The sequence below is a fragment of the Aplosporella prunicola genome (assembly GCF_010093885.1).
Source record: "Aplosporella prunicola CBS 121167 unplaced genomic scaffold K452scaffold_6, whole genome shotgun sequence".
NCBI lineage: Eukaryota > Fungi > Ascomycota > Dothideomycetes > Botryosphaeriales > Aplosporellaceae > Aplosporella > Aplosporella prunicola.
In genome coordinates, this window is record NW_022983534.1 from 430,104 (window position 1) to 450,084 (window position 19,981).

General features: G+C 56.5%; 10 protein-coding genes and 1 non-coding gene across 11 annotated transcripts; 5 read left to right on the top strand and 6 right to left on the bottom strand.

Annotated features, from left to right (window-relative positions):
* Positions 1–700: 700 nt before the first annotated feature.
* K452DRAFT_223180 (uncharacterized protein) lies at positions 701–1,688 on the top strand (the record flags this gene model as incomplete). Its single annotated transcript, XM_033536604.1, has 4 exons — positions 701–734; positions 796–864; positions 921–1,248; positions 1,310–1,688. 4 exons carry the CDS (start codon positions 701–703, stop codon positions 1,686–1,688), a joined length of 810 nt encoding a protein of 269 aa, XP_033400236.1.
* Positions 1,689–2,971: 1,283 nt separating this feature from the next.
* On the bottom strand, positions 2,972–5,147 carry K452DRAFT_284852 (uncharacterized protein). The gene has a single exon (XM_033540019.1). The coding sequence runs from the start codon at positions 5,085–5,087 to the stop codon at positions 3,342–3,344; it is 1,746 nt and encodes a 581-aa protein (XP_033400237.1). The 5' UTR covers positions 5,088–5,147; the 3' UTR covers positions 2,972–3,341.
* Positions 5,148–5,268: 121 nt separating this feature from the next.
* K452DRAFT_349625 (uncharacterized protein) lies at positions 5,269–8,668 on the top strand (the record flags this gene model as incomplete). Its single annotated transcript, XM_033545606.1, has 5 exons — positions 5,269–5,394; positions 5,449–5,723; positions 5,780–7,130; positions 7,191–7,922; positions 8,588–8,668. Exons 1-5 carry the CDS (start codon positions 5,296–5,298, stop codon positions 8,666–8,668), a joined length of 2,538 nt encoding a protein of 845 aa, XP_033400238.1. The 5' UTR covers positions 5,269–5,295.
* On the bottom strand, positions 8,310–10,486 carry K452DRAFT_349626 (uncharacterized protein). Its single transcript, XM_033545607.1, has 2 exons — positions 9,987–10,486; positions 8,310–9,935 (listed from the first exon to the last, which is right to left on the bottom strand). The coding sequence occupies exons 1-2, from the start codon at positions 10,389–10,391 to the stop codon at positions 8,652–8,654; spliced, it is 1,689 nt and encodes a 562-aa protein (XP_033400239.1). The 5' UTR covers positions 10,392–10,486; the 3' UTR covers positions 8,310–8,651.
* A 436-nt stretch (positions 10,487–10,922) lies between these two features.
* On the top strand, positions 10,923–12,282 carry K452DRAFT_325090 (uncharacterized protein; the record flags this gene model as incomplete). Its single annotated transcript, XM_033544747.1, has 2 exons — positions 10,923–11,025; positions 11,081–12,282. The coding sequence occupies 2 exons, from the start codon at positions 10,923–10,925 to the stop codon at positions 12,280–12,282; spliced, it is 1,305 nt and encodes a 434-aa protein (XP_033400240.1).
* A 1,212-nt stretch (positions 12,283–13,494) lies between these two features.
* Positions 13,495–14,303, bottom strand: K452DRAFT_316504 (uncharacterized protein; the record flags this gene model as incomplete). The annotated part of the gene is made up of 1 exon (XM_033543973.1): positions 13,495–14,303. The coding sequence occupies exon 1, from the start codon at positions 14,179–14,181 to the stop codon at positions 13,495–13,497; it is 687 nt and encodes a 228-aa protein (XP_033400241.1). The 5' UTR covers positions 14,182–14,303.
* A 173-nt stretch (positions 14,304–14,476) lies between these two features.
* On the top strand, positions 14,477–15,569 carry K452DRAFT_245445 (uncharacterized protein). Its single transcript, XM_033537980.1, has 3 exons — positions 14,477–14,872; positions 14,937–15,022; positions 15,075–15,569. Exons 1-3 carry the CDS (start codon positions 14,533–14,535, stop codon positions 15,486–15,488), a joined length of 840 nt encoding a protein of 279 aa, XP_033400242.1. The 5' UTR covers positions 14,477–14,532; the 3' UTR covers positions 15,489–15,569.
* Positions 15,570–15,657: 88 nt separating this feature from the next.
* On the bottom strand, positions 15,658–16,107 carry K452DRAFT_143348 (uncharacterized protein). The gene has a single exon (XM_033535437.1). The coding sequence runs from the start codon at positions 16,069–16,071 to the stop codon at positions 15,826–15,828; it is 246 nt and encodes an 81-aa protein (XP_033400243.1). The 5' UTR covers positions 16,072–16,107; the 3' UTR covers positions 15,658–15,825.
* Positions 15,886–15,956, bottom strand: K452DRAFT_t49. Its single transcript has one exon. It is a non-coding gene; the product is annotated as a tRNA-His (tRNA).
* Positions 16,108–16,680: 573 nt separating the features above from the next.
* Positions 16,681–18,993, top strand: K452DRAFT_143399 (uncharacterized protein). Its single transcript, XM_033535438.1, has 6 exons — positions 16,681–16,910; positions 16,961–17,391; positions 17,447–17,529; positions 17,619–17,731; positions 17,779–18,084; positions 18,153–18,993. The coding sequence occupies exons 1-6, from the start codon at positions 16,794–16,796 to the stop codon at positions 18,828–18,830; spliced, it is 1,728 nt and encodes a 575-aa protein (XP_033400244.1). The 5' UTR covers positions 16,681–16,793; the 3' UTR covers positions 18,831–18,993.
* A 166-nt stretch (positions 18,994–19,159) lies between these two features.
* K452DRAFT_295965 (uncharacterized protein) lies at positions 19,160–19,846 on the bottom strand (the record flags this gene model as incomplete). The annotated part of the gene is made up of 5 exons (XM_033541878.1): positions 19,160–19,282; positions 19,365–19,457; positions 19,547–19,615; positions 19,676–19,758; positions 19,813–19,846. 5 exons carry the CDS (start codon positions 19,844–19,846, stop codon positions 19,160–19,162), a joined length of 402 nt encoding a protein of 133 aa, XP_033400245.1.
* Positions 19,847–19,981: the final 135 nt, after the last annotated feature.

A 19,981-nucleotide genomic window follows, 5' to 3' on the forward strand; every position in this document is an offset into this window, starting at 1 on the left:
CCTTGGCCAGACGACTTGGGCTCTGGGCACGCGAAGAGCAGCGAGGTTCGACGGCAGCCAAAGGGTCCGGGAGAGTCTGGGATGATGTGTCTGCGGGAGACGGCGCCAGGGTCGGGCGGGGCCTAGCCGCCGAGCGGGAAGGGCGTCGAGTGGTCCGGGCGCAACCCCAGGTCACGATCATGACGAGCTGGCAGGCAGTTGCTTGGAGGGAGGGGGCTGGGAACACTAAATGTGGCTGGGAGTTGTCAACCACCTGAATTTCAAGCATCACGCCCGGCAAGCTGCCTGAACCCTTTTCTCTTTGCGTCCTCTCTGCTCTCTAACATTCTCTTCGCTATCAATCGCTTCTGCAAGACAAACGGCGTCGTGTTGCCTTGCAGCTGTTGCCAAGACAAAGCCAGCCGCCAGCACAAAACAACAACACCACGCTACAACCACCACGCGCGCCTTCTTCTGACCACTGCGTGCGCATTCCGCTGCCGCTCAACCACCACACCATCTTCACGAGCCCCGCATTCTCCACACCCGGCACCCAGGTCTTAGCCCTTGGGTCTTGTTTCTCTGCTGTCGCTGCCAGTGGTAACATACCACGCCCTCCAAGAATTTCCCGGCCCTTCGGGAGCCGTTGGAAGCATTCCTGCCCGCTATCTACCTCGTGTAAGAACAAAGTCATTGTCGTGACAGCATATCGACTGGCGCCATGGCGAATTTACGGTTCGCGGTGACCATGCAAAGTAAGTCAAGCCAACTAGTCCTCAAGTGCCACGGTAACAACATGCTGACATTCGGCCCCAGGGCTGCTGCCTTTCTTGGGATACCACCACATTCTCATGATCCTTATTGCCATCGCGATAATCCTTCTCTGTGAGTCCACCGTAGCACCATGATCCTCCATTAGTGAATGCTAATGGAACAACCAGCCCTTCTACTGGCTGGCTGCTCAAGTACCTCTCCTCTCATTCCCGGCATCTTCCTAATCAGCATGTACTACCAATCGTACACGCCGACGTATGATCCAGCGCAAGTAGACCCGGGCGTCACCGCCGCCATTTCCAACATCGTTGGCCGCGCCGTCATGGAAGTGCGTGTCGGCTACTTTGGAGTCTGCGTCAATCCTAACGGTGGCTCGTTCCTGTGCTCCAACAACGCGACGGCACTTGCGGAGCAGATCAACGTCGATCAGGACCCGCTCAACATTGTCTGGGTCGCCAGCACCTTCAAGGACAGCATCATTTTCCCGTACCTGCTGTAAGTCACCGGAACATTCCTTTTTCTAGTAATTACAAGAACAAAATCTGACATAAGCCAGGATCGTCGCCGTCATCCTCGCCTTCATCACCTTCATTCTCCTCGCCACCTTCCCGGGCTGGCACGAGGAAGAAACAGCCGAAGGCTCCGAAGTCGACGTCAAGCCCTTCCCCTCGCGTCCAGTCTCGCAGATCGCACTCGCCTTGATTTTTATCTCGTCCATCTTCGTTCTTGTGTCGGTGTTATGGCAGCACACGGCGTCGGTAGCCGCGGCCACGATAACGCAGGACCTGGGCAACGGCAGCATCAAGAGCGGCGTCGGCACCGCGGCGATGGTGCTCGGCTGGTTCGGCTTCGTGCTACTCATAATTGTTACGATTGGCCTGTTGGTCATGATTCTCAGCATCGTGATGCTGGACAAACTCACGGACCGCGACTGAGCGCGAGACGTGCGAGCTTAATGATCGACACGACGGTTCCGGGCATGACGAGAGATAACTCGACGAGCTCGTGACTGGGACGCGGATTGAGCCGGTTGGTTGCAGACTTGTGCATACTACAGCAGCGACCGATCGACAATGGGCGGCTCTCATCCCCTTTCTTCGGCATTGCGTGGATTTTTGCCTTCTCTTCATTTCTCCCCTCGCCCGTTATTCTTGGTCTTTCAGGGCATACCCACCTTGTCTGCTTGTTCTTCTTTTTTCTTCTTTTCCGTCCTGTTGCATCCGCACAGCGCGCCGAATACCCCTTTCTTCTACTTCTGCAGCCGCGTCGTTTTCTTTGCCGCCAGCACCGCATCGCATCGCATCGCATGCACACGGGATACCCACAAAAACCACATACACACATACACACACACTGGCGCTATGAAGACGGCGGTGGCTGCCTGCTATTATTTGTCCTCTTTTTTTTTTTGGATACCTTTCTTCAGACGCTGATAATTTTTGGCTTTTGGGACGAATGACGGGGCATTTGGACGGGCGTTTTTTTTTTTGGGCCAGTTTGGGCCGGATGGGCCGGCATGGGAGTATTGGGCTGCCTGCTGCTTTTGCGAGACAGCGGAGACGAGCCATGATGAATGGGATCGGTTGGGTGGGGGTTTTGGATCAGGTTGGAAGGACGGGTTGGTGGGGTTTTGGCATGGCATGGCACGAGGACAAGAAGCGACGACGCTGAGACGACGTACTTAAGAGACTACACTAAACTAAACTAAAGCAAACTAACTACCACGTACGTACGACGCCGATATCTACGAATACGCCGCGAGGCGGATGCAGATGAAACGAGATAAGATAAGAATACGCTACTGCTACTGCTTGCTACACTGGAGATGAGTGCTGTGAGGTCGACTGTGTGCGGTGGGGTAAGGTAGGATAGGGCAGGGTAGCCTAGTCCAACTCTAACCTGCTGTCTCTCTCTATGACTAGACAAGGTAGGCATGGCTAGGCCCAGCCGCCCACGTGGCTGGCTAGCTAGGTGGTTAGCTAGCTAGCTAGGGTGCTCCGTTGGCAGTGGCAGCGGGCCGCCTGTTGGAGCCGGGCGGGACGACGTGGGGCGCGAGGTGGCGCGGGGCGGGGCGGTTGGCGGTCTGCCTACGACTGTCTAGTCGGGATCATGGATGTGTGCGTGCGTGTGTGTGTGTGTGGGGTAGGTAGGGTAAGCAGGGAGGGAGGGGTCAGGGGTCGTGGTGTGAGAGCTTCATGTGTTTTGTTAGTTGGACATGGTATGTATATATATCGTATAAGTAGCAAACGTGCTTTTTCGGGCCTTGTGTGGCGGAGAGGTAGGTATTATACAGGCATGCATGAACGCCATCGTCGTCTCCTTCTCTTTCTCCTCCTTTCCCTCCTCGTTTTGTCACCTTTTTTGGTTCCCGGCGCTGCCCCCGCTTCCCGACTACCCAGCTACCTACCTAGGTAGGTACTAAGCCCAAGAACTAGCTAGCCATCCAAACATCCAAACGCCGCTCCAAGATACGCAGTAGCATGCATGTAGCAGCAGTAGCAGAAGACTCCGTCCGTCCGTCCGTCCGTCCGTACATCCGTTCATTTTCACACTCACACACACTCTCTCTCTCACGCACACCCGCGCCCTCAAACCCCCGAATACACCGCCGTAACCTCCCTCCCACACTCAACCCGCTGCTCCAAATCCACGCTCCTGCCATTAACCCTAACCCGACAGCGCGGCGTAATCTGCAGCCGATGTTCCTCCTTCCCACGCACGCGCCTCTCGGCCGCGTGGTCCAACGGCGCCAAATACGTCGGCACAGCGACATTGTTGCGCCGGCCCGTGCCGATCTGGAAGTGCTGGTTCGCGCCGAAAAAGACGACGTCGGCGCCCCAGTTCGTGTCTGCGACGGAGGCGCCGGCGGCCGCGGGCCCCGCTGCCACGTGCGCTTCGTTGGCCATGACGGCGGCGGCATGGTTGGCGCCGACGCTGAGGCGCGCGAGCCGGATCGGCAGCGTCTGGTTCTGCGTTTCCGAGTACTCGAATAGCGCGGACAGCGAGGGGATCTTGACCGGCTGGCCTTGGATGTGCGTCCAGCGGCCGTTGCCGAGCCCGCCGTAGATGCCTTGGCCGCAGGCCCAGGTGTCGGCCGTGACGGGGGGTGTGCGGCGGCGCTGGTGCTGCGCGGCGAGGCTGTTGCTGCTGTCGGCGGGGTTGGACGTCGGGGTCGTTGTTGCCGCCCGCGCCGCGTCCACCGTGAAGTACGTGTTGCGGCCGCCGGCGGCGATGGCCGTGACGCGCGGCGTGAGGCCGGTGCCGCGGTAGAGGGCCTGTACGGGGAGCAGGGCGGGGGAGTCGACGAACGGGACGTCGGCGTCGTAGTCGAAGCCGAGCTGGCCGAAGGCGTTGTCGCCGAAGGAGAAGACGCGGCCGTCCTTGTCCGCGGCAAGGGAGTGGAAGTCGCCGGCCGCGATCCTGGAGATGTCAAAGCCGCGCAGCGTCGACACTTCGTGTGGCTGGTCGTAGGGCCCCGCGGGCCGCGTGTTCCAGCTCAGCCCGGGGATGCCGAGTTGGCCCTTGGAGGGGTAGTCCAAGTCGCTGGCGGCGCAGGAGAAGACGCGGCCCTTGTCTGTGAGCAGCAGGACGTGCTCGAGGCCGCCGGCCAGGGCGGAGACCTTCTCGCCCCAGGGAAGGCTCTTGGGCTCAAGAGTGCGGTAGGCGATGGGAGAGGTGGAAGAGAGGAAGGGCACCCACGAGCTCTCGGAGGGCTTGTTGCCTTTCTCCTGCTCGGCCTTGGCCACGGGGACCGAGTAGACATTACCGCTGCCGCTGAGGCCAATGATGCGGTCCCGGCTGATGACGAGGGACCTCAAGTCCTTGCCGCGCAGCGTGACAGCGGGCTGGGAGTGTTCCTTGTCAAACCCAGTGCCCCATTGCAGCAGGTCTCCCTTCTCATTGATAGCAGCGCCAAAGGAGCGGTCCAGCTTAATGTCGCGCAGCAGCACGCCGTCAAAGAAAGGAATCCGGCGCGGGGTTTTTACGAATTGCTCGTCCGAGTCTGGCGCGACGACCTTGCCGGTGTTGGAGCCCCACGCGTACACGCCCGGATGCTCCCAGCTGCGCTTGACCTGCAGGTGCTGGGAGCTGATTATGTCGCGCGTCTCCTCGGGGGTTGCGCCGACGCGGTAGTGCTTCTCGAAGCGGGGGGCGGGGGCGTGGGCCTCGGCGTAGACATTGCGGTGGATGCGGCCGCCCGACTGGTACTGGTAGAAGGCGGCGACGGAGCCGATGGCGGTGATGACGGCGACGCTGCGGGGAAATGGTTTGCGCGGGGTGGTGGGCGGCTTTCTAGGCGCGGCGGCGCGGCGCAGGCAGCGCGAGGGGAGCATTGCTGAGGGAGCGCGTAGAGGGAGCGCGTAGATGGGGAGATATACCTATATAGAGAGTAATTACCCCGCGCGTGAATAGCTATCTACCTGTGTCGATGTCATCGAACATTTTCGCTCATCGGGCCTAGCGCAAGCCCTGTCCAGCGCTCCTCCGTCCTTCCCGTCTTGCCCCGTGGAACTTCACTGAGCCCCGAGAGTGCCGCAAACCATGTACGATGTCTACGATGCCCTGGTCCCCGAGCATCTCCAGGTGCCCGAGAAGCCCAAGACGCACCGCCGTCGCGTCTCGCTGCTCAAGCAGCCCAACGTAAGCCAACTCCCAGCTCATGGGTACGTCTGGTATTGATGATGCGCGCAACAGGAGGGCAATCCTGCTGACAACGATCCCGTAGAAGCCATCCCTGACATAGTCGAAGAGCCCGAGCAGGACAATGGCCCCCCGAAGGCCACCGTGGCCCGCCGCGCCAAGAGCTACAGCGATTTCTACGACGTCGTGCGCGCCCACATCAAGAAGGAGCGCGGCCTGGAGAAGCAGAAGCGCCGGTCGAGGGAGCAGCTCAAGACGGAGTTGGATTTTGCCCAGTGGTACAATGGCCTCAGCGACGACCTGCTGGACGCCAGCCACGCCGAGTACCAGTACGCCCTGTGCCGCTTGCGGGAACGTGGCCGGAATGATGCTGATGTGCCCCCAGGCTCTACCGCGACCAGCTACACCTTACCCACCGCCATCTCGACTCGCTTCTCGAAAGCACCACGTCCGCCTTGGATCTGCTCTCCTCGCTGTCCGATTCCTTCAAGGCCGTAGCCGCTCAGACGACGACGTTCCAGACGCAATGCGAGGGCCTGATAACCGACCAGAAGCGCATCACGAAGCTGGCGGATGACATGACGGAGAACCTGCAGTACTACAACTACCTCGAGCCCATCACGCGCCGACTCAACGCTCCTGGTGCTGGGAACTTTGTCCGCGGGAGGCAGTTTTCGGAGATGCTTGAGAATCTCGACATGTGCCTGGAGTACATGCAAGCGCATCCCAACCATCGCGAAGCGGCGACCTATCGGTCTCGGTACCGCTTGCTGCTTACTAGAGCTCTTACTCTGATTCGGGTCCACTTTACCAATGCTCTGCGCGAGATCGCGGCCGACGTGTCCAAGCGCATAGCCGACAGGCAATTGAACGACACGACCATGTCTGCGTTGCTATACGCCAAATTCCGGGTGGGCGCCGCGGAGTTGAAGACACTGGGTCTGGAGATACAAAAGAGAGCCGTCCTACCAGAGAATGCTGAGCCTGACGCCGAAGCGGAGTATCAGAGCCTTATGAACGAGCTGTACCAGAGTTACTCTGCAACTCGCGGAAGGCTAATTCTTCCATTGATTGCAAAGAAGCTGCAAGAGATTTCTTTGGCGCCCAGCTCATCAAAGGACCTGGTATCGTTTGCCCGGAGCAGCATCGGCTATATCCGCGGTATATGTCTCGACGAGTATGATTTGTGGGGAGAGTGGTTCGAGGGCGAAGGCGGCCTCTATGACTTCCTCGAGGGCATGATGGAGCCGTTTTATGACTACTTGCGTCCGCGGACCATCCACGAGACGCAGCTGGTAAAGCTCTGCGAGCTGTGCACTCTGATCCAGACTCGATACATGGAGGAAGAGGAAGAGGAGGCAGAATTAGACGACACCGTGCGCTTGAATTTCTCTCATCTCATCCATCCCGCGCTGGAAGACGCCCAAGCCAGACTGATCTTCCTCGCGCTGGCAATCTTGCGGGACGAGATTGAGTATTTCAAGCCGAAGCCGGAAGATTTGGACTACCCGGCGCGCAACCAACGCACTTCAACATCCAGCGCCAAACCTTCTGGACCAGTGCTATCGGGAAAGAAAGGACAGAATAGCTCTCTGTTACTCGGCGAGCCAATGGGTGCGGAGGGCGAAGACGCTGATTCCCGTTGGGCATTCGGTGCCGATTCCGCCTTCAGGAACTGGTACCCAACCCTCCGCAAAGCAATCTGGCTCCTCAGCAAGATCTACCGCCTCGTCAACGTATGCAATCCAAGAACCTCCCTCCTCCTTGATTACGGGTCCTACTAACACAACGCACAGTCCACTGTCTTCGACGACCTCGCCCACCAAATCGTGCACCAAACGACCCTCTCCCTCTACCACGCCTCGACGCTCATCGCGCCGCGCGCCTCACCAACTGACGCGCAGCTCTTCCTGCTCAAGCACCTCCTGCTGCTAAAGCAGCAAATCGTCGCCTTCGACATCGAATACATCTCGCACGACGTGTCTCTCGACTTCTCATCCATGACGCACACGTTCTGGGAGCTGCGCGAGCGCGGCGGCCTCTTCAACCCGTTCAACCTCGCGCGCCTCGTCGGCGGCGGCCTCATCCCCCGCGTCGTCGAGAACATGCTCGACGCCAAGAGCGAGCTGGACGGCCGCCTGCGCACCGTCATCAACGACTTTACAAACGGGGTCGCCGGCCGCGTCGCTGCGCCCGTGGTGGCCATGCGCGCCAAGGCCGGCAAGAAGGGCTTTGATGCGCTGGCCGGGCTGGCGGACACAAAGGCCGCGGCGCAGCGCGAGGTCCCGTTCTTAAGGGCCAAGCTGGACGCGTATATTGAGGATGCGCGCACGCGCGAAACCCTCGTCGCCGCGGTCATGGAGCACGTCGTCGCGGCGTACGAGGCGTTTTACGATGACGTGGTGCAGCAATCCGGCGTCGGCGCTGTGCCGGCTGCGGCGAGGGGGAAGGGCAAGGGCCGCGTCGACGAGGTGTGGGAGCCGGATGTGTTTGCTGAGTGGTGCGCCGATGTGTTTAGGGTTGGGCGGGTGGGATGGGGTGGTGCTGGTGGTGGTGATGATGATGAGGAGGAGGAGGAGGAGGAGGAGGAGGAGGAGGAGGGGAATGGCGGGCTGGGGAGTCGGGGCGGGAGTGTCGGGAGTGGGTAGGTAGGGGGTGGTGGGGTGGGTGGGGTGTAGCAGTAGCAGATGATGCTTCGTGTGCCGGCGTGTTGTGTTGGAGTGGGAGTGCCTATGCTTCTCGGAATAATGGGCTCGGAGTATCCTGTTTGGGTGCTTTTCTCTCCCTTGTGCCTGCCTTTTTCCCGTGTTCTCGTTGTTTAAAAAGTACCTACAGCGGACTTGCTTCCATAGGTCGCTGCTGCGGCGGGGCGGCGTCTCGCTGACAAGTGTGTGTGTGTGTGTGTGTGTGTGTGTGTGTGTGTGTGTGTGTGTGTCTGATTGCAAGCAGCTATAATGCGGTTTCATCTAACCTACATGTCTCATATCCTGCTGTACGTGTATATATGTATATGTACCATACTCTCTTACCCAGTCTATCGCGGAGGTCGTCCATACGTCTGAACTCCCCCTCAGAAGAAATGAAAGCATACACAGTCCCCATCATTAATGGAAAAGAAACCCATCCATCCCATCCCATCCAATCCCATCAAAAGCTTGCTTACCTACCTACCTACCTACCTACCTACGCCGAGGATCCCACTGCTCGCCTCGCCATCAGCCAGCCAGACAGCCAGACAGACCAACCGACCAACCAACCTACCGCCAGCTCCTAACGCGCGACCAATAAAACGGCTTATCGTTCTTGAGGCCGAACTCGGCCCAATCGTCCGTCAGGCGATTATAGCTCCAGTAGCCCTGCCACGCGAGCTTGTTGTTCCGGGCATGGCGGCCGGCGCTGGCCAGCGCGAGCACGGAGCGGTAGATGTACTTTGGCGTGACGCCCTCGGTCTCGACGTGCAGGGTGCCCTCTGCCTCTGCGGGGCCGGGGCGGTCGCACGTCCTGACGTCCGAGTGCGCGTGCGGCGTCGCTGTCGTTGTGCCGGACAGGAGCTCCCCCGCGTCCGGCAGCGCGGCTTTTTCGGGCCCGCTGAGCCGCCACCGCCCGAGCAGCGCGTCTTTCATTACCGCCTGCGGCAGGTGGCTGCGGTGCCCGCGGTTGGCGAGCGCTTGTTCTTTGTCGAGGTAGGGCACGACTTCGTTGGGCTCTGCGGTTGTGAGCAGGCTGATACACGAGCCGTCCCGGTACAGCCGTATGTAGCGGTAGTAGGTGACGATGAGGACGGGGCTGGTGGCCCAGTTCAGCGTGTTCGACTGCGTTGCGCCCGGCCGCGCGTAGTTCACGGTGCTGATGTAGCAGCCGTTGAAGCGGACTCGGGGCCGTTGCCGGAATAGCGTCCTGTAGCTGGCGTACTTGGATGGAACCAGAGGAATCGTGTGTAAGGCGGCACTCGCGAGGCGTGCCATTTCTAGCTCTTCCCATTCTTCTTCGTCAATTCCCTCTGGGAGTGCATCTGAAGGAGGAAGATAGCTGGAAAGCATTCGTCCCCCTTCTTCTCCGCTACCTTCTTCGTCTTCTTCTTCTTCTGGCGACCCGTCCAGCTTGCATGCCCATTTGTAGTGCATAGCTGCAAACCCGAATTCTTGTCCAAGCGCAATGCGTCGCCACACCCGATCCTCGGTCATGACGAGATAGGCCATGCGCTTGCAAACTTGACTGAGACGCGCAAACCTCGCAACATCATCAATTGCCACGTATAAAAGGATATCTGCGAGCAGCTCTTCGGGGAGTTCAGAGATGGGACACGGTGGCGCGGGGGAGAGGTCGGTGGGCGCTTCTTCACCAGGAATGGACAGTGTCGCAAAAGAGGATATGAGATCAGTGACGGACGAGGAGAGGCCGGTTAGCGAGTGGTGTGCAGTGTTGGGTACTGTGGCAGACGCATTGGAGGGGTTCGTGTCGGTAGGTTTGGGTTTGGGCGCAGGGAAGGCGGAGGCTGGGAAGTGTTTGTTCTTGTAATGAGTCTGAACTGCGGGATCGAGCTGCAACAGTGTTAGCTGTTGGTATCGCATATGGCGACCAGAACACCATGCCTTAAAAGCCTTTCTGTAGTGGGCGACACTGTCGCCCAGATTGCCAACAGTCTCCCTCCTTACTGCTTCCTCGTAGTGCTCCAATGCCGACTCTGGTTTCTTTTTGGGTGCTGGCGCAGGCTCTGCCAGTGTTCTGCCCGAGGACCTCTCCCCAAGGTCAAGATACGTGTGTGGTTCGGCATCATCGTGCCTGTCCAAGGTATCTCTGAGCCTATCGGGGACAGCGGGAGCCTTGTTTCTTTGTGCTTCCTTGGGCCTACTGGACGAAGGCTCTTGCGAGGGAGTAGACGGGCCGGGCCTTGCTTTTGCGCGCGCAGACACCTCTTCTTTCCACTTTTGTCTGAAGGATTCTAGTTCTGCCTCGGTGGAGGGAGGAGCGGTGGCGGGGTCTGGTGGGGCGGACATGGTGTGTGGCTGCGAGTCTAGTCGTAGTAGGGAAGCTTGACAAAGATGCAGACGGAGAACATATAGGTTAGTTTGGCGTTAGCTAGATATATGAGTCAAACAGGTGAAGCACATAGCTAGGCTCACCCATATGGACACCGCGACACCGTCTGAGGTAATCGATTGATGGATCGGCAGATTAGATGCGCTCTTAACGTCGGAGATAGCGACCGGCGCGCGCCTCGGCTAGCGACGGCGCGCGCATCGAGAGGCCGCCGTCGCGAACGCAAAAGTTACATGGCGATGTCATCGAAGTCACCATCCTCCGCCCTCTTCCTCCCCACACCAATCTTCCTTTTCCCCCTCACCGCTATCAGCATGCAGTCTTGCCCCCGGTAATCCGCTCCATTCCAGTCTTGTTGCCATCTGTCGCTCTGGAAGAGCTGCTGCAACCCTCCAATGGCCGATACCGCACGCCTATCTACACTCAACGCCACCGGCCACCCCCACGACAGATTGCCTGTCCGGAATATCCCTTCAGACTGGGAAAACATGTCTCGCGACAACGGAGAACAGGAAGAGGTGTCGGAGGATACCTCCATTTCTCAAAAGATGCTGTCAGCCGTCTCCGGCAGCATCCTTACCTCCCTTCTAGGTACCTCTCGCACTCCAGACGCTTCTCTTCTCCCATGCTAACATACACTGGATAGTGACACCGCTTGATGTTGTCCGTGTCCGCTTACAATCTCAACATCACCATACCCCATCCTCCAACCATGGATCCCGCGCCATTCCCACTCTTCAGACCCTGTACTCAAACAACGCGCATTTCACCAACATGCCTCCGAACCTTGGCACCGTAGCTTGCTGTCGCGAAGTCTTCTGGGTAAACAACAATGCCCCGTATTGCGTCGCAGGCCCTACGGCCGCTCCCACCATTCCACCCACCAGTGCTGCTAGCTGTGCCGCAGAGGAGAGTCAACGCAGGGTGTTTACCTCGACTCTGGACGGGTTGCGCAAGATTGCACGACATGAAGGCGCTAGTACCTTGTGGCGCGGCCTATCACCAACGCTCCTCATGTCGGTGCCAGCCAACGTTATCTACTTTGCCGGTTACGACTGGTTACGTACTTCTCCTGCTTCTCCAATCAAAGCGAAGATCTCCGACACCTATTCACCCCTTGTTGCTGGAAGCAGCGCGCGTGTCATGGCTGCTATCGCCGTAAGTCCCATTGAGATGTTCCGCACACGTATGCAGGCGACGCACGCTCATAGTGGAGGGAGCGGTTCCCATTTCCGCGACACATTGAACGGGATTCACGAAATGGTGCGCGAGAGGGGCTACAGTAGTCTGTGGCGTGGACTGGGCTTGACACTCTGGCGCGACGTTCCATTCTCGGCAATCTACTGGTGGGGCTACGAGACGGGAAGGAATGTGTTGGTGGACGAACGTGAGAAGCGGCGAGGCCGTCAGCTCGAAAGGAACAATACCAGAGGCGCGACCAGACCAAGGAGCCGTAGCCGCAGCGAGGAGAACCACGCCGAAACGCTAGTGGATAGCTTTATCGCGGGCGCGACATCCGGTGCTGTTGCGGCTTTTGTCACTACTCCGTTTGACGTTGGCAAGACTAGACAGCAAGTGCTCAAGCATGCAAGCAACAAAGACAACGGCAACGGATCTTTGTCTAATGCCGGCAAGGACGTTGTGAAGGCTTTACGGCCCGAGGAGCAGAACATGCCGAGATTTCTGTGGCATATCTTCAAGGAACAGGGCCTCTCGGGCCTGTTCAGAGGATGGTCTGCAAGGTGCTTAAAGGTCGCTCCTGCGTGTGCAATCATGATCAGCACCTACGAACTGGGCAAAAAGATGGCCGGAGATGTTAACGACCGACGCGACAAGCGGAAGCTGTGAGCATAGGTTCGGTTACTTTTCCTTACCAAAAGCAAGTTCGGAAGTCCTGTTCTCCGCTTCTCATACTTTTTTCTCTTTGTCCATTATAGACGAACGGTCCAGCTATGGACAGCGGTATACGTTTCCAAACGCGTTTGCGGCATTCGGAGTTCGAGGGTACCATCATCTCCTCTGTGGATTATGGGCTTGTTTGTTCAAGCATCAGCAAGGCGTTGTTGTTCAAGGAGCGGTTTTTCTAGTCAGTCTCTGCTCATTCTGGTTGCGTTTTCTTTGCGAGTCAATCCAACTCAATTGTAGCGGAGGCCCTGTTTCAACACTGTAAAAGCTTTCTTGTTCTTTAATCCTACCTTTGGTGTGGAAAAGCTTGGGAAACCAGTTTGATCAGGCTTGTTCTAGCGAGTATTTTTTTCAGCGCTTCGGTGTAAGATTAGCGAAAGGAGGTTTGCGCAAGCGTGAGAGATAAAATAGACGTAAACAGTGGTTTTGGACGTGTGTAGTCTGTACTTTATAGCGTCCTAGGAGCATTATGTATTGATAAAAGTAAGATTTTTACATATACAAACGTACAACCTTTTCCATTTCAGTTTCCCACTCGTTGGCATGTCTTGAATATGACTACTTTCGCATAACCTCACTCTGCCGTCCACCGCACCGAGAGAATGTTCTATAGCAATATACTGGAAAGCTTTGCTCGACTTGTGCTGTCAGAGTCTGCATGTACTAGTGAGGAACTGGAAGCAGACCAATGAGTATCGATGAAGGCTGACAGTGATGGACAGCTTCACCATGTGAGAATAGACACTTCTTGTGTCTTCTTGGGACTAATGCTACTACCACTATCCTCTTCGACAACCCTGTCGGTACAAGTTAGATTGTCACATGCTTGATGCCTGGATAGGATGAGTTAAAAATCGACACTATAGAAAATGAAATCCGTAGCTTACTGGAGTGTACTTGGGAATGAAGTCGAGTCTTGGGATAGTGCTTGCAATGGAGTGCACTGTATTGTTATTTATAGGGGTTTCTTCGTACTGGTGCCCATAAAAGACGACCCTATTATTGAAGATAATTAGCAGCTCCTACTACTCTAATTTACCTGGTCGTCGTGCAGGCTCTGCGTCCAGTATAGTTTCGCAGTACTCTACCGCTGCTCGACACAAGAACCTCATCCATGCAGCATTCAGCGGCAACTCTCTCCCAAACTTTCCACTCTCAATTCGCCATACCCGCCGCTGCTTTCAACCTCTCCTTTCTTCCCTCGATCCATGCCTTGTGCAAGGCGTCAATTTTGCCGCCAACGAACGTCGTCGTCTTCGGCTCCAGCAACACCAATCCCCGAGCGACCACCACATTCCGCAGGACCAGTTTCGCGCCAATGTTTATGCGCAAGCCTATGCCGTTCACGGCAAACAACTCCAACGCATACACGCGCGTTCCCGAAACGTCCATCAGCAACAGCTTGTGCGGTCCGTTTCCCGCGTTAACTTCATCTGCTGCAGTTTGCGTCGGGCCGCCGGTACCTTGCTCGTCTGGTACGACGCGGATGACTTCGCGGCCCTTGGTCATCTCGCCGCGCTCTGCGGCCTCCAAAGCCTCGACTTGGCTCCAGCAGGAACGCCCAATGTCTTCGATTTCGATGACCTGGACGACTATGGGCCCGGGTAATACACGCTCTTTGATCGTTCCGTTGAGGATATCGCCAGGAAACATACTAGACTGACTGCGCCGAAGAGATTGCGTGATGTCGGAGGCAAGAAGACGGAAGAGAGCCGTTTGTTTAATGGCTGCCAGAGCTGTGGATTGCCGGACAGTACTCATGAAGTTAGAAAGCCAATCATGCGTAGGATGGAGGCCTTTGGAGGCCAAGTGAGCGGTGATCTCTTGCGCCAGACGATCCATGTTGCAGAAAGTGGTTCTTTTTGGGGTTGGGTTGCTGGCTGGTCTTAGTGGTGGACTGCAGTAGGTCCGGACTGACACCTGGCTCTTTCCAATGTTTATTGCAGTTTTGTCCTTCTACGACAGACCGCGATTGATGTTTTTTCACTTCATAGCTTTGCGAAATCCAGATGCACAACCGCTGACGTCGAGGCAAACTTTTGGCCGACACGAGTCATCTTCAGCCTTACGGCATCCCTGCACGCGGCCTTTGTGCTTCCACCCTCAAGGTACCCGTGTTACCTGCCACCCTTTCAACAGCTTCCCCACATCATCTTACTCACTGCCGAAACCACGCACCTAAAGCCGCCCAACATGTCGACAATAGCCTCCCCGCGCCCTTCCATGTCCATTAAGTCGCCCGTCGGCAGCACGCGCACATCCCTCGACGTCCCCCAGGGCTCAGCAATCCGTTCGACTAGCCCGCGCCCACGCCGCAACCGCGTCGCCCTCCGCGACTACTACAATCTTAAGTCGCCTACCTCCGAACATGGCAATGTCGGATCGCCAGGGCTGGGTATCGAGAGCGTGAAGGAAGAGGTGGAAATTAGCGAGCTGGATAAGGAGGGATTTGACGCCGAGGCATACGTTAAAGAGACATTAGCGAAGGAAGGCCTTCAGGGCGTATTAAAGGTCGAGGCGGGATTAGTTAGCCGTGAGTCTGCTCGCGGGCTCTATTCCTTCGCAACAGGGAAGCTGACAACTGTCGCGACATCCAGAGATCAGAGGCCTCGACGGCGAGCGCAAAGCCTTGGTGTATGACAACTATTCGAAGTTGATCGCCGCTACAGATACGATTCGCAAGGTGCGCCTGACCATGCTGTTTTGGGGGTTTACGCGCTAACAGTACGCCGCAGATGCGCACCAACATGGACCCTCTCACGCCAGCAACCTCCACTCTCTCCCCCGCCATATCCCACATCGCTGAGACAGCTTCCGCGCTTTCGGCTTCGATAACGGACCACGCTGGCATCAAGAAACAAACGGAGCAGAAGAACGACCCCAAGGAGCAGCAACGGCAGACTGTGCGCTGGGTCTTGGATACACCTCGTCGGCTGCGCGCTAAGCTGTCCAATGGTGAACGGGAGGCTGCCGAGGCGGACTGGGAAGATGTGCGCAAGGTGCTAGACAAGTGGCATAGTGTCAATGGCGTGGATTCCGTGCGTAATGCGTGCGAAGATATCCTGAGCAACGAGAGCGGCAACGAGACCGGTAATGAGACTGGCAATGAGACTGGTAACGAGACTGGTAATGAGACCGGCAATGAATAAACGAATCACTGTGCCGGATTGCTAAGCTAGAATCTTGAGCACACTGATGATCAGGCCGATGACATCCGTATACCCATGTCCTTATACTTCGTATGGGACTTCTCGAGCACCAAGGCTGCTGGATGTTATACGGAAAAAAATCCCTTGGATACAACCTACCATCTATCCTGAAAGATGCTCATCTGCATCTATATCGAAGGCGATCAAAAGCACAATTCCATGTCTCCGACCGATCCCAACGACGATGACCTACGGAGTAGCCGTACCGAAGCTATGGCCAGTTCCCATGACTCGTGCTTACGCACGGACATGGAATCCTCAAAATCCACAAGCCTCCTCAGGGCAAAAAGAAAAAAACAAGAACTCGCCTTTCGGCCAACAACAAAAGATAAGTGACTGGCTGCCCTGGGAATCGAACCCAGAATAAGACGGCCACAACGTCTCGTGATACCATTTCACCAGGCAACCTTTTGTTGATCTTATTGAAATAAAGTTTGCCAAAACAAAATATATCGTGAGAAAATTTTCCTGAGATAGCGTCCACTGAATTTTCCCACATCAACAACAAAGGTATCGCCTTCATCAACAAACTATCTCACATATAGCTTAAGACAGTATTCTTTCCCATACAATATTCCCCTGGTGTAAAACGGAAAGAAGCTACAGCTTAAGTTATCCCTAAGCCCTTTAAAAATCAAAGTCGCCCGTGTACAAAAACGGATGGTTATGTACCCTCCTGACTGTTCTACCATCTATTAGATCAGACCTAACATACCTACTAAATAATCTTTGCCTAGATAGCTACCCGGTAGTACACATATACGAGAGTATTCTATATAGATACATTAGTATAGAGGCAGAAACATACGAGAATACTCCATAAGGGCACGAGAGTACGAAACCAGATAGATTTGAAAATAAGTTATATACCTATACAGTTAACATCCAGTGATGAAGACCGGGCGTTACTACAACAGCCAGTCGCTCGGCATTCGTAGGGTGCAGGCTAGACTTCCCCGCCCACAAAGCAAAACAGCATCCTAGCGCGATCAGGAATCGCCTCCACTGCCAAATTTCTGCAAACATCAAATAAATTTTGTGTTATACTGGCTGACAATGCAAAAATGACTCGTGGAAGGTCGGATCTGATCACGGACCCTAAAGGAAGCCTGAACCACATCCCCCATTAAGGCACAACAACATCCCAACCCGCGCAGTACTCAGAAATGATAAGTTGAAAGGAGTTTTCGTCTACGGATATCAAGGGCTTTGATTTTCCTTTCAAAGTGACTCCAAGAATGCCCAATGGCACAACCGGCTTACCACCGTGTCGGGGATGAAGATGACATCGAGCTCGACGACATCCATGGCCTCCCACGGACGGCAGGACTGCGGCAAGGAAGCACGCGACGGCAACCAAAAGTGAGGCACCTGCACATTCTCCGCAAATGCAGAACTGACATTCCAGCAAGGTTATCTGGCTCATCGTCTTCTTTCTCATTAACAGCCTAGCATTCGGCATTGCTGCCGTCCCTCGCATCAACCTCGTGGTCTCCCTGATCTGCCGCCAAACGCTCGATTCCCAGGCCCCCGGATCCGGAGATGCAGGTTCGACCGAGCCCGTGGTCATCGGCGGCCACAACCCCCAGTGCATGGAGCATAGTGAGGTTTCTTCGCTGACGGCGCTCACGGCGTCCTACGGCAATGTCATCAGCGGCGTTTTGTCCATCTGCACGAGCACGTTCCTCAGCATGCTGAGCGATCGCGTGGGCAGGATCAAGATCATCGCGTACAGTGCGGTTGTCTTGCTGTGTGCGGAGGCTGTGCTCGTTGTGCTGGCGAATTCGTCGGCAAGCGTCAGCTACAAGTGGCTTTACCTTGCGTACTTGCTTGATGGATTAGCGTCAGTCTACGCATTGTGTGTTTGCATGGTCAAATTTCAGCTGACTGTTGGCTAGAGGTTCTTTCTCGGTCATCATGGCTATGGCTTCAGCCTACATCAGCGACTGCACAGCCCAAGAACAACGGAACGTGGAAGTTGGTGAGTAACATTGCCCTCTGGACCAGCAATATCGTTCAGTTTCTGGTATCCGGCTTAGGAAAGCCTCACTGACAACATTTTGTTCGTAGGCCGAATGCAAGCCGCAATGTTCATTGGCATTGCCGTTGGACCGGCCATCTCCAGCGCCATTGTTGGTTCTAGCGGCCAGAAATCTCCTTTACTGGTTTTCTACATATGTCTTGTGCGCATCTCCTTGATCTGCGGTATAAAACCTCTCTGACCAGATAGGTAATGCGCGCATTTTCTCTGGTATATCTGTCCATCGTCCCGGAAAGCCTGCCAGCATTGGTAGCAGGGACCATATCTAGGAATGCCCCTCTATTCCCCATGCTGAACATGAGCTCGGCCAAGAGCTTTGATATCCGCGCACAGCTGGACCGCATCAACCCCTTCAAATGGCTCGACAGGCTCGTACCCTCCGGCACAATAGGCAGCACACTGCTACGGCGGAACGTCCTCCTCTTGCTCGCCATCAACTTCATCTGCTACAGCGGCGCAATGGCTACATCAGACGTGCTTATACTCTACCCACAGGTCAGCGGGCCCTGCTCTGTTTTAGTGTTCCCCCTGCAATTCAACCCAGATGCTAACGAGCCAACCAGATGGTGTTCAAATGGGGCAACGTCGAAAACAACATGTTCATGTCCATCGTCAACGCCTTCCGGGCCGCCGTCTCGGCCCTCGCCCTCCCCCTCCTCATCAAGCTCTTCCGCAAAGCCTATCCCGAAAGCGGCGGCGGCCGCCGCCGCGCGCGCAACACCAGCACCAGCACCAACACGCTCTACGAAGCCGCTCCCTTTACGCCCCGCGCCTCTACCGAAGACGAAGAAGAAGCAGAAGAAGAAGAGGAAACATCGCGCCCACGCAGCCCCACCGCCACAGACACCGCCTCCCCCTCACCAGCACTCCCTCCCCACCCCGACCCCCTCGACCGCACCCTCCTCCTCACAGCCCTCGTAACCGACGCCCTCGGGTACACGGGCTACGCGCTCGCGCCCAGCGGCGCGGTCTTCACGCTGAGCGGGGCGCTGGCGGCCTTTGGCGCCGTGGGCACCTCGACGACCGAGGTCGCGCTGACGAAGCACGTGGCGCGCGCGCGCGTCGGCGAGCTCATGGGCGGCTTGGGCGTCTTGCAGGCTGCGACGCGCATCGTCGCCCCTGCTGTCGTTAACGTCGTTTATGCTGCGACGGTGGAGGCGGCGCCCGAGGTTGCGTTTTTGGGCGTTGCGGGGGCGTTGGTGCTGGGCGCTGTGTTGGCGGGGGGGTTGAGAGGGGCGTAGTGTGCAGTGCGGTGCAAGGATTGCTGGTTTGGGTTTTGGGACGTTAGGGCGTGTTGGGTCTTTTGGGTTGGGGATATAGATGTAATGTTTTTTGGGGAGTACTGAAGACAAGGGACTTATTGCGGTGGAAACAGAATCATGTATAAGAAGGTTGCGACTTGGTAATTTCGGCCATGTTCGCAGAGAGAACCAACATCACTTTGTCCATAAAACAAAAGAAAAAGACTCATACTCGCTCAAAAACATCACATATTCACTACCGCAGACCTTAGCCCGCGCCCTCTACCTTCACCGAATTATCAACATCAGCCCTCAAGCTGCCTCACGCCTCAAAACTTGGCCTTAATCTCATCGAGCAGCTTCGCGAGCTCGTCCTTGTTCGCCTCCCTCGTCGGCCAGCTAATGCCCAAGCCCTCGGTTTCGTTCGGCTTCGGGATGACGTGGAAGTGCACCTAGAGAAAGCACGGCGTGAGCATTCCGCTATTCTAGCGCGCTGCTACAGCATAGGGGGGAGGGAGAAGGGCGAAAGCTTACGTGGTCGACGACCTGGTGCGCGATGCGGCCGTTGTTCTGCAGGACGTTGTAGTCGGGGCAGTCGAGGGCCTTGGCGATGCGCTTGGCGACGGGCTGGAGCGGCGAGAGTCAGCTTGTGTCGGCTACGAGGGCCATTGTGCTTCTTGTGCGCTAGAGGGGGTGGGGTGCGTTGGGCGGCGTACCAGGATCTCACTCAGTTGCTCGTCGGGGATCTCGGTGAGCTTGGCGCCGTGGTGCTTAGGGATGATGAGCTGCGGTTGGTGGTGTTAGAGAGTGTTTGTGGAGGAGGCGGGGCGGAGGGTCGGGCGTACGGAGTGGCCTTTGGAGAGGGGGCCGATGTCGAGGAATGCGAAGACCTTGTCGCTCTCGAAGATCTTCATGGAGGGGATCTCGCCTGTAGATTTATTCGGTCAATCGGTGTGCTGCATGGGCGGGGTGACGTGCATACCCTTGATGATCTTGCAGAAGATGCAGGCAGCCATGGTTGCGGTTGTATGTGTGTGTGTGGTGGAAGAGCGGAAGTTCGGAAGGGAAGCTTGAGAGAGGTGTTGTGAGATGTGGGGTACGGAGGGGTCGCGCGCAGCCAGTGATAGATGTGACGTGCATCGTTAATCTAA